General features: G+C 39.0%; 1 protein-coding gene and 1 pseudogene across 1 annotated transcript in view; both read left to right on the forward strand.

The window, feature by feature from the left end:
* SHC4 (SHC adaptor protein 4) overlaps positions 1 to 16,276 on the forward strand; it is a 138,739-nt gene that overhangs the window by 104,484 nt on the left and 17,979 nt on the right. Inside the window, exons 7-10 of the mRNA XM_003928879.4 lie at positions 1,374 to 1,497; positions 3,077 to 3,248; positions 7,688 to 7,748; positions 15,999 to 16,172. Coding sequence (XP_003928928.3) covers positions 1,374 to 1,497; positions 3,077 to 3,248; positions 7,688 to 7,748; positions 15,999 to 16,172 — 531 coding nt within the window. The remainder of the gene's footprint in view (positions 1 to 1,373; positions 1,498 to 3,076; positions 3,249 to 7,687; positions 7,749 to 15,998; positions 16,173 to 16,276) is intronic.
* On the forward strand, positions 13,046 to 13,608 carry LOC101033787 (adenosine 5'-monophosphoramidase HINT1 pseudogene; annotated as a pseudogene).

The raw sequence follows: 16,276 nt of genomic DNA on the forward strand, positions 1-16,276 counted from the left end.
CTCATGATCTACCTGCCTCGGCCTCCCAAAGTGCTGGGATTACAGGCTTGAGCCACCGCGCCCGGCCTGAATTGCCTTTTAATTCAAATAAATTTGAACTTTTTCTAAGACAACGCAAAGCATAAAATCACGCTTCCCAGTTAGCATAGTTAAACCAGTCCATAAAGACAGTGGTCTTTCCTCTCCTCAGATATTCCTTTTAGTAATGTGTTCCAGGTTTGTTTGCAAAATGCTGAGACCCAAGACACTTTCCCTGGTATTGAATCTGATTCTCCATGCACTCCTTTAAGCTCATTGCCTCTCCCCTGCTTTCCTGTTCTCAGAGAATAGCTGACAGATTTTACAACACTCTTGCCTGTATTAAACCGTTACTGGGCTTTTCCTTATCTCCCGATTCTTCAGGTTATCCCAGTGTTCCTTTGTAAAAATCCGTCATGAGACTTACTGCCTCTGTCTTTAAGCCATCTTTAGGACTCTTTCAAAGTCATCGTTAGGAAACGTCAATCAATTATATCTTCACAATGGAAGGCCATATTCTAACCAAGGCAGGCACGATGTTACGTGAGGTAGGGGGGATTAATTTACAGCCCCTAACCACAAGCTCGTCTTTTCAGTGGCAGCAGCATATTTGCTAACTCATTTGTGATAGTTGGTTGCCTGTCCCTGCCTCAACTTGTTTATTTTTTTGTACAAACTAGCCCCTTCCCAATGGCCGTGTCTCAGAAAAAGTATCTAATATAAACTCTCATATCTTCTGGTAACACCACCTTCACCCAGTGCTGCTTTTGATGCTTACTGGAGATAATTCTTTAGTGGGATTTCAAAGATGGGGATTGTCGTACTTTTCAGTGCTTTGTAGTAGCAATGACAGGGAAAACGGGTGGCTGGAGGAGGGGTATTTCGAAGCGCCTATCTTTACCAGCGCTCATTCCCCACTTTTGAAAGGGAGTTGGAAAGTTATATTTTTTCAGTCTTTCGTAACATACCATACAAAGATGAAACCTCAAACTTCACCCTCTCTGTAGATTACTGCCCTAATCATCTTCTATATTGAATTCAAGAGCTAGCAGTTAAACAATAGTCACATTATTAGTCAAATAAGTATACTTTTATAAAAATGTGGGTCCAAATCCCTGCCTTGAGCCCCAAATTTGTAAGTGTTTGATATATTGTGATGTAAGATTTGAATGTTTCTTCTCTGATTCATGTGAAAGGTTAAATATTCTTTATACTGTTTCGTGGCTGCAGAGAACTTATAGTCCTGCTCCTTTTTATTCAATTATCAGTTCATGTTTTTGAAGTACTTTGACTTTATGTAATCTTCTCTTTCTGAAAATTTATTATAATATTATTTTTTGTATGTCCTCTTATAGCCTGTCACATATTGGAATGCCAAAATGGAATGGCCCAAGATGTCATAAGTACCATAGGGCAGGCTTTTGAACTCCGGTTTAAACAGTACTTGAAAAATCCTTCTTTGAATACTTCTTGTGAAAGGTCAGCCAAGAGTTTTATAATAATTTGACAATATATGTATATGTGCATGTATCTGTATATATCTATTTATTTGTGTGTATGTGTGTGTGTATATAACATTAAGGTGGCATTTTAAAATGGACTAATGAAATTAATAATTTTTTTCTTGCAAAAAGACACAGTCTCAGTACAAAATAATATTTTCCTTCCATTCATATATATCCAGTTATTTCCCCTTGCTTTGTAACAAGATTAAGAGAGTAGATCCCTTCTCACTAAAAAGTAAGAAAAGATTAGCTCTGTTACTCTAGCACTGTAAAGAGCTTTGAATTAACTAATTGAAATCAAAATAATAAACATCAGTAAACTCAGATTTGTTTCAACCCCAGATCCTTTGCATAACAGCTTAAAAAAAACCAGCAAGAACAAAGAGCAAAATAAGAATCAAATGTCTATTGTAGGAATTCCTGTTAGTTGGTTTGCAGTGTAAATAGATAGGCTCCAGCTAAACTGTGGTTGGAGTGGAACATGACGGGACCCAAGGATCTGGTTGTTCTAAGGCACAGAAAGTCTGCAATGAAAGCTGATCACTTTCAGGCCTGTCAGACTCCACCAAGTGTGGAATGCAGTGATTCCTCTGGCTCACACAGTTCATGCTGGAGAAACAAAACTCTTGGGCACTTTAAAGTGCATTTTCCTCCAGTATGTCACTTTGTGTATCAACAAATAAGAGGTTTGGAGATCTCCCTTTATGAAGTGGTCTAGGGTAGCAAAGGAGAGGGGCTTACCAGGAAGCCTTGCTGTTGAATTTTTCCCAGGATAGCACTTATGTCTTAGTTCTATCATTTTATTGACATGTAATGAACCCAGCAAAACTGTGAGTTTTCAGTTGAAGCAGTTCAATCCAAATAGACTTGATTGATTTAGTCTTTTTTTTTTTTAAATAAGAAACTTTCTCTGATTCCAATTTGGAAGAAAAATCTGTTAGTCTGTTTATTTGTTTGTTTTGCATGTTTCAGTATTAAAAACAATTCCATGTTTATATAAATCTGCGCATTTGCCACATATGGTTCTAATATTTCTTTATTAATCCCATATACTCCTCCAGATCTGTACAGACAAGATAGCTGGCAATAGCTCTCTTATTTTTTTCATCTTGGTTTTATAAACTGGGACAAGCCCTCTACCCAAAGAACAATATTTAAATTTTCTCTGAGAAAATCATTTCCAAAATGGAACAATCAAAGTGTGCTGGAGATACTCAAGAATACTTTGTATTTTTATGATCTTATAACAAAAATGTCTTATATTTAGGGATTTCATATGCTGTTATTATCATTATTTTTATCACAGGAGGAGACATAAAAGCATCACCCTTGGCACTTTCTGTTTGCTTACCCCACTTTGTCTATGGAAAGCTAAACAACTCAGCCATCTGGTTGCTTCCATCCAGATGTTTAACATCATTTAAGCATAGCTATAAACTGAAAACATGAATGCAAAGCTTTTCAGGATGATTTGCTTGGTTCTGATCCCCTTGCATCCCTTACAGAATTTGAATTTTTGCCCAGCCTCTTGAGGATTATTTTTTCCTTCACAGTGAGGAGGTGCGTGTGGATAGCCAAGCTGAGGAGAGAGAAGATCATGAATATTATAATGAAATTCCAGGGAAGCAGCCACCAGTAGGTGGCGTTTCCGACGTGCGGATCAGAGTTCAAGCCACGGAACATATGGCTTACTGCCCCATACGGTGTGAAAAGTTGTGCTATTTGGTAAGTAATGTTTTATTGTTATTGGAACCAGCAATGCAATTCTGCCCTTATCACTAGAGCATTTACTTTGAGGATTTCCAAATGCTAGTTTTGAAAACGTCCAGTCTTCCTTAAATACAGAGCCAGAGAGTGATTAACTACAGAGGCTGCACTAGATCATTCTTACACCTAATTCCCCAACTGTAGCCTCAGCAGATGACCTCATATCTCACTTCACTGGGAAAACTGAGGCGATCCAACATGTTATCCTCAGCTTAACCCTTCCACAGCTCTAAGTCTGCCTCAGTTCTCCTGGCCTCTCTTCCTTAGCAAATATATCCAAAGCTAATCTTTTCCTTGTGCTTCTCATTCAACACCGCCCCCCACCCCCGTGACTCTATGCCCTAGTTCTGTCTATTTACCTCTGTCTCAATCTTCACTCCTTCTCTATTGTTCCTTCTGCCTGCAAAGAACTTGGACTCCCTCAACCCAACCTAATAATGTTCCACCTCCTTGTCATCTTCCTTTCACCCACCAGCTTCTAGAAAGCATTGTCCCTGTCTTTGCATTAACATCTGCTTTATACTGGAAGATCTGAACGCTGCTTGACAACTTGATGGAAGTTACTTTTACAATGGTCACTGGTAGTTTAATTGCTAATTCTATTTCTTTCTTCAGTATTATGCATCTGGTTTATAACATTTGACCCCTCTTCTTTTTTGTTGTTTTTATTTTTATAATTTCAACTTTTATTTTATTTTACTTTAGTTTTAGTTTTCTTTTTCCACCTTTTATTTTAGGCTCAAGGGGTACATGTGCAGGTTTGTTAACAAGGGTAAAAACAAAGGTAAATGCTGAGGTTTGAGATATGAATGATCACATTACCCAGGCAGTGAGTACAGTAACAGATAGCTTTTCAGCCTTTGCCCCATCTTTCCTTCCTTCTTTCAGTGGTCCCCAGTGTCTATTGTTACCATCTTTATGCCCAGGGGTACCCAATATTTAGCTTCTACTTATAAGTGAGAACATGTGGTATTTGGTTTTCTGTTCCTGTGTCAATTCACTTAGGATAATGACCTCCAGCAGCATCCGTGTGGCTGCAAAGGACCTGATTTCATTCTTTTTTTTTTTTTGGCTGCATAGTATTCCATGGTGTATATGTACCACATTTTATTTGTCCAATCCACCACTGACAGGCACTTAGGTGGATTCCATGTCTTTGCTATTGTGAATAGTGCTGTAATGAACATATGAGTGCATGTGTCTTTTTGGTTGAACAATTTATTTTCCTTTGGGTGTATACCCAGTAGTTGGGATTGCTGGGTCAAATGGTAGTGCAGTTTTAAGTTCTTTGAGAACTCTCCAAACTACTTTTCAGTGACTGGACTAGTTTACATTTCAACCAATAGTGTATGAGCATTCCCCTTTCTCTGCAGCCTCGCCAGCATCTGTATTTTTGACTTTTTTATGATAGTCATTCTGCCTGGTGTGAGATGGTATCTCATTGTGGTTTGCACTTCTCTGATAATTAGTGATGTTGAGCATCTTTTCATATGTTTGTTGGCTGCTTGTATGTCTTCTTTTGAGAAATGTCTGTTCATGAAATTTACCTGCTTTTAAATTTTTTAATGGGGTTGTTTTTTACTTGTTGAATTAAGTTTCTTGTAGATTATACATATTAGACCTTTTTGGTTGCATAGTTTGTGAATATTTTCTCCTATTCTTTAAAATTGTCTGTTTACTCTGTTGCTAGTGTCCTTTGCTGTGCTTGGAAATTCTTTAGATAGGCTGCCAAGTCTGACCTGCAGACTCTGGCCAAGCAACAGATGAAAGGAGTTTGCAGACTCAGGTGTTCTGCCTGTGAGAGTGCAGCTAGGGATTAAATATTTAATCCATCTCGTACATGGTGAAAAGTAAGGGCCCAGTTTCATTCTTCTACATATGGCTAGCCATGTATCCCAGCACCATTTATTGAATAGGGAGTGTTTTCCCTATTGCTTATTTTTGTTGATGTTGAAGATCAGATGGCTGCAAGTGTGCGGCTTTATTTCTGGGTTTTCTTTTATGTTCCATCAGTCTATATGTGTGTTTTTGTGCCAGTACCATGCTGTTTTGGTTACTGTAGTCTTATAGTGTAGTTTGGAGTCAGATAACGTGATGCCTCTGACTTTGTTTTGTTTGCTTAGAAGTGCTTTGGCTATTTGGGCTCTTTTTTTGGTTCCATATGAACCAACTGTTTTAGGATAGTTTTTTCTAATTCTGGGGAAAATGATGTTGGTGTTTTGTTGAGATAGCACTGGATCTGTAGATTGCTTTGGGTAGTATGGCCATTTTTATGATACTGATTCTTCCAATCCATGAGCATGGAATGCTTTTTCATTTGTGTCATATGTGATTTATTTCAGCAGTGTTTTGTTGTTCTCCTTGTAGAGGTTTTTAACCTCCTTGGTTAGCTATATTCCTGGGTATTTTATTTTATTTTATTTTATTTTTGTGGCTATAGTAAGTGGGATTCTGTTCTTGATTTGGCTCTCAGTTTGACTGTTATTGGTGTATAGATATGCTGCTAATTTTTGTACACTAATTTTGTATCCTGAAACTTTATTGCAGTTTATCAGTTCTAGGAGCCTTTTGGCAGAGTCTAGTGTTTTCTAGTTTTAGAATCATATAGTCAGTGAAGAAAGATAGACTTATTCTTTTTCTATTTGTATGTTTTTATATCTTTCTCTTGCCTGATTGCTCTGGCTAAGACTTCTGTCTCTTAATTTGTTTTATCTTTTTATATTTATTTATTCATTTATTTATTTGAGACAGAGTTTTACTCTGTCACCCAAGCTGGAGTGCAGTGGCATGATCTCGGCTCACTGCAACTTCTGCCTCCCAAGTTCAAGCAATTCTCCTGTCTAAGCCTCCCAAGTGACTGGGATTACAGGTGCGTGCCACCATGCTGATCTAATTTTTGTATTCTTAATAGAGATGAAGTTTTGCCATGTCAGCCAGGCTGGTCTCAAACTCCTGGCATCAAGTGTTCTGCCCACCTCAGTCTCCCAAAGTGCTGGGATTACAAGCCTGAGTCACCACGCCTAGCCCCACCTCTTATTTTTTGAGACCTCTTCTGTAAGCTTCCAAAATGTTTCCATCTTATCATTCTCTTTCTGCACTCTAGTTTCTGCTTTCCTTTCATTTTTTTCACATTTCCCAACATTTTATTATGAGTATTTTAAAACATGTAGACTGTTTGAAAGAATTATACGGTGAACACTTACATACTCACTATCTCAATTCTACAATTAACATTTTATTATATTTGCTTTGTTACATATGTAGCTGATTATCATCCATTGATCCATCTTATTTTTGATAGGTTTCAAAATAAATCATACCTTGTCTTTTTATGTTATCATTTATTTCATCTCCTCCCATAAAAACACAAGCCCTGCCTTACTACCGCATTAGCACTCTCCCAGGCTCTTCTGTTGGCCTTTATCTTTGCTTCTAGCTGTCCACCTGTGTATACACTTGCTCTACATTCTCTGTCTTCAGCTGTTTTGTATCTCTCTAGCTGTAATGCCACATTTTACTGCATTGCTTATTTATAGCATGGTTGAACTCAGCATTTTCTCCCTGACTTCAAATGTCATTTCTCTACTGATTTACTCATGTTTATTAATGGCATTGACAGTCTTTCGTTAATCTGCAATCTTCTGTTTTTCTCACACTTTGGGCCCATATCAGTTCAGTCTTAAGACGTAAGATTCTACCATGAAAAGATGTTTTGAGTCCATCCAAACTTTTCTGCTTCCACTGCCTCTGAGTCCTGGTCCTCACTTGCCTAGATGATTCTGAAAGACCCTTTCCTGACTCCAATCTCATTCCTTCAAACCCTCCTGCACAGTGCTGCCAAACTAATCTTTCTAAAGGTATTGCCCATCTCAAAAGCATCAGTGGATCCCTGCAGTATATTGCTGAAGAAAGCTGTATGTACAGGGATGATTGAAGCTCTTTGAAGGAGACTTTCAAGGTTGAGAAGTGAGCCTGGCACAAACCTGAGTAGAGCAGAGATCCAATCTACCAATTCAGAGTCAGAAAGAGGTTGGCTACCTGGCCAATGTTTATAGCAATGTCCTGAAAATCACTTTCTGGCCAAGACTTGGACTGAGTTCTGGAATGTGACTTCTCAAGCAGAAGCAGTAACGCTTAGGACACAGGACACTGGTAGCCTTTAGAACCGCACCCCCCAGCCTAATCAGAACCACCTCTGCAGCTCCAAAGTGATGAACTATGAGGAGTGTCCACTGTTCACCCAAAATATCAGTTTTCTTTTCTTATCTTTTAGACTTTCCTGTGTTGGAAAGTGAAGTTGTCTGCTATATTCTTCTGGGATTATTACTAGTATTTTCTTTTAAGTTTATGAATGTGTATGATGTTTGTAAACGTTTCATAATTTGTTGTTCATGCAGCCTGGAAACTCCAAGTGCAGCAGTGTATATGAGAACTGTATAGAACAAAGCAGGGGACTAGGTAGGTACAATGCCCTTCTCCATCTGCCACCCTCCTTATTCCTTTAAGGCCCATGGACATATGTGGCTCTTGCTCTTAAATACTTCATGGAAAAGTCAGGTATCTACCACTAAACACATAATCCTTTGGCTGTAGGCTTCTCAGAGAGGCCCAGAATGTTGCACGTGTGTCATTAGGAAGGCTTATAGTTGGTTCTCCCTTGCTCTTGTGTGATCTGCCATGCTGATGGTTTTGCTTTATTGGAGTCTTTTATTGCCTTGACATCATGAAAGCTCTTTATCTGGAAAGGTGCTTTCTCTGCTCAAAACCCAAGGGAGTTCCACTTCAAAGAAGACCAGGAGTAAGCTAATGTGAAAACTGATGCCTGTCAGATCCGTTAGGATTAAGATAAAACCTTTATTCTGGCTTGGCACAGGGAACAAAAGGATGTCTGAAATGTGAGAGTCTCAATTAAGAGTTTGTCCAGCCCATACTTGCCAGAGTATTACATGTTTTCTTGCTGCATGTGATCACTGATATTGGACAAAACTTTTCCACAATGTCAGCTATCAGATTGGAAATATATTTTAATTAAAACAAGTTATACTGTGAGTTCGTGATAACTCCTATTAGTTGTGGAGCATATTTATTTCTTCAGGAAGGAAAGTTTTGCAGTTTTAGACAGGGAGATGACTGAACTGTATAAATAATGCAGTGGAGAATAGATATGGATAACCATATTTAAGGACTCAAATAATTGGAACTTACCATCTACAAGATAGTCACTTACAAGGATACTTTTTTATTTCTTATGGAATTACACCAATGTAATCTGTTAATTTTATTATTTTTTATGTAGTGGGGGATACATGAAGATTTATTCTTTATAGTATAGGTATGATTACCACCTTCTTCCATCCTGTAAAAAGAGTAGTGAGCTAAGGCAGCATTTTATTTTAGTTTAGTTTAGTTTAATTTGTTTGTTTGTTTGTTTATTTATTTATTTATTTATTTTTGAGAAAGAGTCTCGCTCTGTGGCTCAGGCTGGAGTGCAATGGCACAATCTTGGCTCACTGCAACCTTAGCCTCCTGGGTTCAAGTGATTCTCCTGCCTCAGCCTCCTGAGTAGCTGAGATTACAGGCACCCACCCCCATGCCCAGCTAATTTTTAAATTTTTAGTAGAGACGGGGTTTTGTCATGTTGGTCAGGTTGGTTTCAAACTCCTGACCTCAAGTGATCTGCCTCCCAAAGTGTTGGGATTAGAGACATGAGCCATCACACTGGGCCTAAGGCAGTGTTTTAAATTCTGTAAAAACATGCCTTCTTTTGATAGAAATTAAAATTCCATGCCATTCTTTAAAGTTATTTAAAATTCCAAGCCAATCTTTAGTAATACGACTAAACAAATTAAATTAATGACAAGTATGAATTTCTTTTAAGATTCGTGCTCTCTGGCAGCCACATTTCCTTCCTCTCTTCTTTCCCTCATCTGGAGGTTCTTTTTTTTTTTTTTTTTTTTTTTTGAGACGGAGTTTCGCTCTTGTTACCCAGGCTGGAGTGCAATGGCGTGATCTCGGCTCACCGCAACCTCTGCCTCCTGGGTTCAGGCAATTCTTCTGCCTCAGCCTCCTGAGTAGCTGGGATTACAGGCACGTGCCACCATGCCCAGCTAATTTTTTGTATTTTTAGTAGAGATGGGGTTTCACCATGTTGACCAGGATGGTCTCGATCTCTTGACCTCGTGATACACCCGCCTCGACCTCCCAAAGTGCTGGGATTACAGGCGTGAGCCACCGCACCCGGTTTCCCTCATCTGGAGGTTCTTAACGTAAGGATTTAATAGTCAGGAATGTACCACATATGCCTTGTGGTATTGCACTATGTTCTCCCCTGTACTGAAGCTCACTTGGAAATACCTCCATGTCCTGTTTTATCTCAATCATATGTTCTTCATTTGTTCAACACTTCATTTAATGACTACTTATTGAGGACTTCCAACGGGTCAGGCACTGTGCTAGGTGCTAGAGCTGCGCCACAGCTGGCACTCTTGTAGTTTGCAGTTTAGCCAGGAAGGCACACCTTAAACAAATGCCTACAAACATGATGAGTATTTCAAAGCCCAAGATATTATGGGAACAAATAATGGGGAAACCTAACTTCATTTGGGGAGCTGTAGAGGTTCTCTCTAAGGAAGTGACAATCAAACCAAGGCCTGAAGGGTGAGTGGGAATTATCCAGGCACGGGGGCAGCAGTGGGGTGTAGGGGGTCGGGTAGGAAGTAGAAGTAGGAAAGGGATGCAGGGAGAGACGGGGAGGGAGCAGGGGAAAGAGAAAGGGAGAAAATGAATGGGCACCAGAACTAAGTGTGCCAGGACTAGTTCCCAGATCACTGGGACAGAGAGAGCTCAGGAGGAAAGAGAGAAAGATGCGTGTGGAACCTAAAATAGAGTCCTAAGGATCTTCAAAATTGTTAGTCCTGCCTAAATACCTCCCTTCCAAGCTTGTTTCCATCCTCTCCACTAAATGGTCAGCATAGCCACATCCCTCCTGTCCTCCATAACCCAACTTCTGAAGGGAACTCACTGAATGAAAGTTTAGAAACAGACATTTCTAGAATTTTGTTGAATGGGCTAAATCACAATACTACCACTAGAAAAAGAGGACATGGTTTCCCTTCTTCTTTTCTTCCTCCAAGAGTTCTCAGCTTGATTAATTAAAAAAAAATTTTAAAGCACCCTTCTCCAAAAACATAATTCATGAAGGAATGGATATAAAGGTATTTCAACCTTTATTCAAGATTTTTCTTTTTGTAAGTGTAGTCTTGTCATACAATCCAATTTATTGTTTCAGATTATCCTAGTTTTATTTCTTCTTTAAACCAACAAACAATACAGCCCCTTATTCTTACATACATATATATTTCCCTGAGCCACTTCAAGCAGATCCAAACACATGAACAGACTTTAATAAAAGATTATTTGGAGCCTGGGATATATTTTTATAGAATTAATCCTAGCCATGATGGTTAACTCTTAGACAAGTATACTGTATTCTATTATTCTGATTTGCCTATACTGGAGCTTAAGTGTATATTCTGTAATGACAGATAAAACAATAGAAAGTTCTATTGCATACTATCTTTCTTAATGGTGGCTCTAAGGTGATGATTGTTAACTGGGAACTTTTCAGACTCTTGAGGAGGTGAGATGGTGTTTGCAGTTGAGAAAAGTCCTCTACTTGGATATTTTGCTCCCCTGTAAATCACTGAATTGCATCATTGTTTCTATTAAGAAAAAGTGAGTTCTGAATTCCAGTGAGGTACTAGAATGCTAAGAGGACATCTCATCTCCCCAAACCTTAGCCACTAAGACCATGATGAGAAGGACTCAACCCATGTTCCAGGAGCCATGACAAGTGAGGTCCCTCCTACTGTGGCAGGAGGGAGTTTCCTACTACAGTGTCCTTTCATCCTTAGATACCTATGCATCAGGTAATCTTGTCTTGAGACCTGTTTGTGATTACTTGGGCATATGTTTTTAAAGTAATATGAAATTCTTGAACAATGAGCAAGTTAATAGCAGTTGCCGGAATAGCAAATACATAGTTTTTGCGACTTTTCCCAGAGATCCATATATAGGCATTTGAGAGATACCTATACAAATATTTTCAATAACCTCCCAAGACATTCGTTTATTCAAATATTGACTTCAAACTTGAATTCCAGTGTATTATGAATACTGCAATAGGCAGTATTTGATTGTTGAGTTAATTGTATTTATCACTAGACATAAAAAAAGATCCCTATCCTTCATACTTACAGAAAAATTCCCTTGTAGAAAACAATAATTAGCAAAATAGAATAATGTTTCCCTGACCTTCCAGTTAAAATGGAAAGTTGATATTTTTAATCAAAAAGACATTAAATTCCCATAAACCCTAAGAGCTTGCACTTTAAAATGTTGTTACTTTCAGTATACGTACTGTGTATATATTTATTTTCCTCTACAAATCTTCTCTTAGGAAAATTGGTTAGGTTCTCGAAGTGGTACTTGGCACAAGAACTTTTGGAAGGCATACTGGCTGGCATGTGTGTCTAAGCCCTCATGAACCATACACTTTAGTCTAGAATGATTTTCAATTAGGGTCTGGGGTGTGTGTTTTTTTTAAATTTAAGACAACATTACAAACTTAAATATGATGGCACATTTGGGAAAAAAAAGGGGAATGGCAGTTTCTTTTTTTCTTTTTTCAGGACTCTATTTTGCACTTAAGGATGGCAGTTTTCAAGAGATGCTGGATATAGACACTGATGCTTTTGGTGTCATCCTATGGGATGGTAAAATTGATGTGGTTAGCTTAGGCTAATGCTTTGTGAGGGGCAGATGTATTAGCACTCTGTGCTATGGGTTGATTTAGAGTCTTCAGAACATAGTGGGGTTCAATATGCTGACAAAGGAAGACTGGATAGACATGCTGTTATTTGTCCAATCAGCTGATAAACTTTTTTTTTTTTGAGTACCTGCTTCATCCCAAGCACCAAAGATGCAGAAGATATACAAATTAGATGGGATCTAGTCTTTCCTCGAGGACACTAGGAATTTGCAGTCTCAAGGGGGAAGACAGGCAAGTAGACAGACAGTTGCAGTATATTCTGAAGTGGAACCATTCCCCATCTTGGGGAGGGAAGGATTTAGGGGAAGGCTTCCTGAAAAAGATGGTTTCGGAGCAGAATCTTAAAGGACAAATAGGAATTAGATAAAGAAAAGGAGGGGGAAGATGTTGCAGTAAGAGATAAGCATCATATATGGAGGCCCAGCATCAATCACGAATATCTGATCCTCAGTGGGAACTAGTTACTGAATACCTGCTATAAGGCAGCCACTAGGCTCAGTTTCTCACTAACATTATTTCACTTAATCCTCACAACGGTATTTTAAGCTAGGCACCCACATTTTACAGATCTGAAAACTGAGTCAGAGAGGTTAATTAACCCATCCCAGACCACACAGATAGTAAGAGATACCACAGGGATTTGACCTGAGGTCCATATGAATTTAAAAGCTGACCTCTAGCCAGACCCAGTGGCTCACACCTGTAATCTCAGTGACTCTGGAGGCTGAGGTGGGAGGATCACGTTAATCTAGTAGGTAGATCCTTTGAGGCTGCAATAAGCTATGATGGCACTAATGTACTTAGGCCTGGGTGACAGGGTGAGATGTCGACTTAAACAAAACAAAAAACAAAAAACTGACGGCTCCATGGGTTCCTCCCTCCTTCCGAGCCTCTCCCTTGGCAGCTGTGTGAGAGAGAGGCCAAGATGGCAGATGAGATCACCAAGGCTCAGATTGCTCAGCCTGGTGGTGACATAATCTTTGGAAGATCATCCACAAGGAAATCCCAGCCAAAATCATTTTTGAGGATGAGTGGTATCTTGCTTTCCACAACATTTCCCATGAAGCACCAACACATTTCCTAGTGATACCCAAGAAACATATATTCCATATTTCTGCAGCAGAAGATGATGATGAAAGTCTTCTTGGACACTTAATGATTGCTGGCAAGAAATTTGCTGCTGATCTGGGACTGAATAAGGGTTATCGAGTGGTGGTGAATGAAGGTTTAGATGGTGGACAGTCTGTCTATCATGTTCATTTCCATGTTCCTTGAGGTTGGCAGATGCACTGGCCTCCGGGTTAAGCATATTTTGGGAATAATTTTCCCTTCTGTAGACAATGATTAAGTTAGGCAACTTCCAGTATTTTAAGCAGCACATTTATATTTGCCTGTGTATGGAGAAATTCCAGGAATCATTTTTAAACTGCTTACATAATAAAAGACATTGTTGCCTGGTGTATTGTCAAAAAACACTGACTTAGCCACTTTCTAGCGCTTTTGATTATATTCCACTTTCAGTAAATTTTTATGAGGAGACACTCCTACATAAATGGTTATTTAATAATGTGTACCTTGTATACACATGTGCTAATATATTATTATACATGTATCATAAAACACACAAATATAGGGAATTTTAAAGTTAGAGTAGATGATAAATAAACATGGTTTACAAAGACTTGCTAATTACAACAGCTGCATGCTATCATTAGACAATATCTCAAGGTCTACTATGCATTTAGAGCATTTACTGAAAAAGAAAATAGATATAATCTACATTTAATTCCTGATACATTTGAGGAGCCAAAGCTCTGATCTGATTAGATCATTCTTGTTCATAAGCTTGTAATGCAGCTAAGGAGGAGCTGGTACTAAAAGAATTATCCTTAATCCTTCATTTCTTTGCAGTAATCTTTTAGCCACTTTCCGTTTGTAAAAACAAGTTTTGTTTAAACTAGATAGTATAAATTATGAATCCACTTAACTAAGCAAATATAAACTGTCTTATATGTGACAAAATGTACAAAACAAATGAGGCACCCTGTCAACTCCTCCCTCTGTAGAAACCTCACTCCTATCTTAGGATATCCCACATACAGAGCATGACACATGACAAGATGACATGTAATATTTGACAGACAAGGAGTAAAGGAGAAGCAGATGGTAAGACTGCAGCCTTCTGACTGGCCTTTCCCTGCTTGGTGTATTTTTAGTTTCCATACTATGAGTTACAGTTATCATAGCATTATTCACTCTGATGTGAAATTCATTATGTGGTTTGTTCTTGAAAAGGTTTAATGACTAAAGCAATAGAAGCACTAATGTTATCTTATGGCAATGGAATGTCACTACTTCAGGTGCAACCTCTTGGTGATCCTGAGCACATCTTGCTAGCTATATGTTTAGCACATATTCTGATTAACTAAATAATAGAATAGAATACAACATAAATAATAAAATTAATTACTCTCATGATATAGACTTTGGAGGTTATATTAGTCTGTTTTTATGCTGCTAATAAAGACATACCCAAGACTGGGTAATTTATAAAGGAAGGAGGTTTAATGAATTCACAGTTCTACGTGGCTAGGGAGGCCTCACAATCATGGCAGAAGGCAAAGGAGAAGCAAAGGCACATCTCACGTGGCAGCAGGCAAGAGAGCTTGTGCAGGGGAATTCCCATTTATAAAACCATCAGATCTGAGACTCATTCACTACCAGGAGATGTAGGGAAAACTGTCCCCATGATTTAATTATCTCCACCTGGCCCTGCTCTTGACACATGGGGATTATTACAATTCAAGGTGAGATTTGGGTGACACACAGTTAAACCATATCAGAGGGCAAGTGCAAACTGCTGGGAAAGCAGAGATCTAGTCTGGTCTGGAAGGTCAGGGAAGGACTTCCTAAAGGAAGAGATGTTTAAGTTAACATCTGAAGAATGACAGTGATAAGGGAAGGGAGGGAAGAGCATGTTAATTAGAGGAGACAGCCTTTCAGTGTGAGATCACACTGCAAAAAGGCCAGTGTGACCCTGGACAGAGGCTGGGGAGGAGAGAGGTAGAAGGGTGGTTGGATAGACAGAGCAGGGCCTGCCTGCAGCTTGTTAAGGAGTGTGGGAAGCAATTGAAGAGATGTGGGGAACCTCTGAGAAAAATGACCAGATTCACTGTTTTAAAAAGACTATTTGGGCTACAATGTGTAGAACAGAATAGAAGGGGAGAGGACAGATTAAGAGCAGAGGAGGAGATAACCTGAGGGTTGAGTTATTTTCATTGAACAGGAGAATAAAACATCAGCAATTGGTGTGGGACTGAGCTTGGCAAGAGAAAACTTTGGGCATAGAGAGAAGCCAGACACTCTTAAGAATTTTATTGTATTCATTCATTCATTTATTATTTGTAAATTAATTTAGTTCACAGGAAATAGGGATTTTAAGTTAATCGGTTTTGAAAAGAAGTTTAAATATAGATATTCAAGGTTGATATGACATGTGTTTTCCTGACTCCTGGGCAACCCCTCTGAGGAGCGTTGAGTGCGGGTTTGTGCTCTTTACTGAAACAATCAGCCCTCTTGCTTCCATAGCTGGTCGGTCCTCTTTGCATCTTCTTGCTTGTCTTCTGTCTGCTCTTGACACAGTTGGTCATCTGGGGGCTGGGCTCAAGGGGGGAAATAAGCCCAGTGAGAAGGTGGCTTTTCCTCAAAGACTGGTGCTTATTTTGATTTTCCAGGTCAAACCTAAAAGTTAATGTTCAATCATTGTATAGGTTAGGGCATGGCCTTTAGGTTTCTATCAATTCTTGACTCAAACATGATTTTATTTACCATTTACAAAGAAAAAAACATAATGCGTTGATCACTACTAATCACTACAGGTAATGTCCATCCAAGAGGGGTGCAGTCCCAGCGAGATACCTCATTATTGAAGCACACATGCCGAGTGGATCTCTTCGACGACCCCTGCTACATTAATACACAGGCTCTTCAAAGTACGCTTGGCTCTGCTGGAAATCAGACCCAACCACTGGGCAGCCCGTGGCACTGTGGAAGTAAGTAGCTACTCACTGTCCATTTTCATTTCTCAGGGCTGTTGTAACAAATTGCCACAAACAGAAATTTATTCTCTCACAGTTCCGGAGGCCAGAAGTCCAAA

The sequence above is a fragment of the Saimiri boliviensis genome, chromosome 2, assembly GCF_048565385.1.
Source record: "Saimiri boliviensis isolate mSaiBol1 chromosome 2, mSaiBol1.pri, whole genome shotgun sequence".
NCBI classification, from domain to species: Eukaryota; Metazoa; Chordata; class Mammalia; order Primates; family Cebidae; genus Saimiri; species Saimiri boliviensis.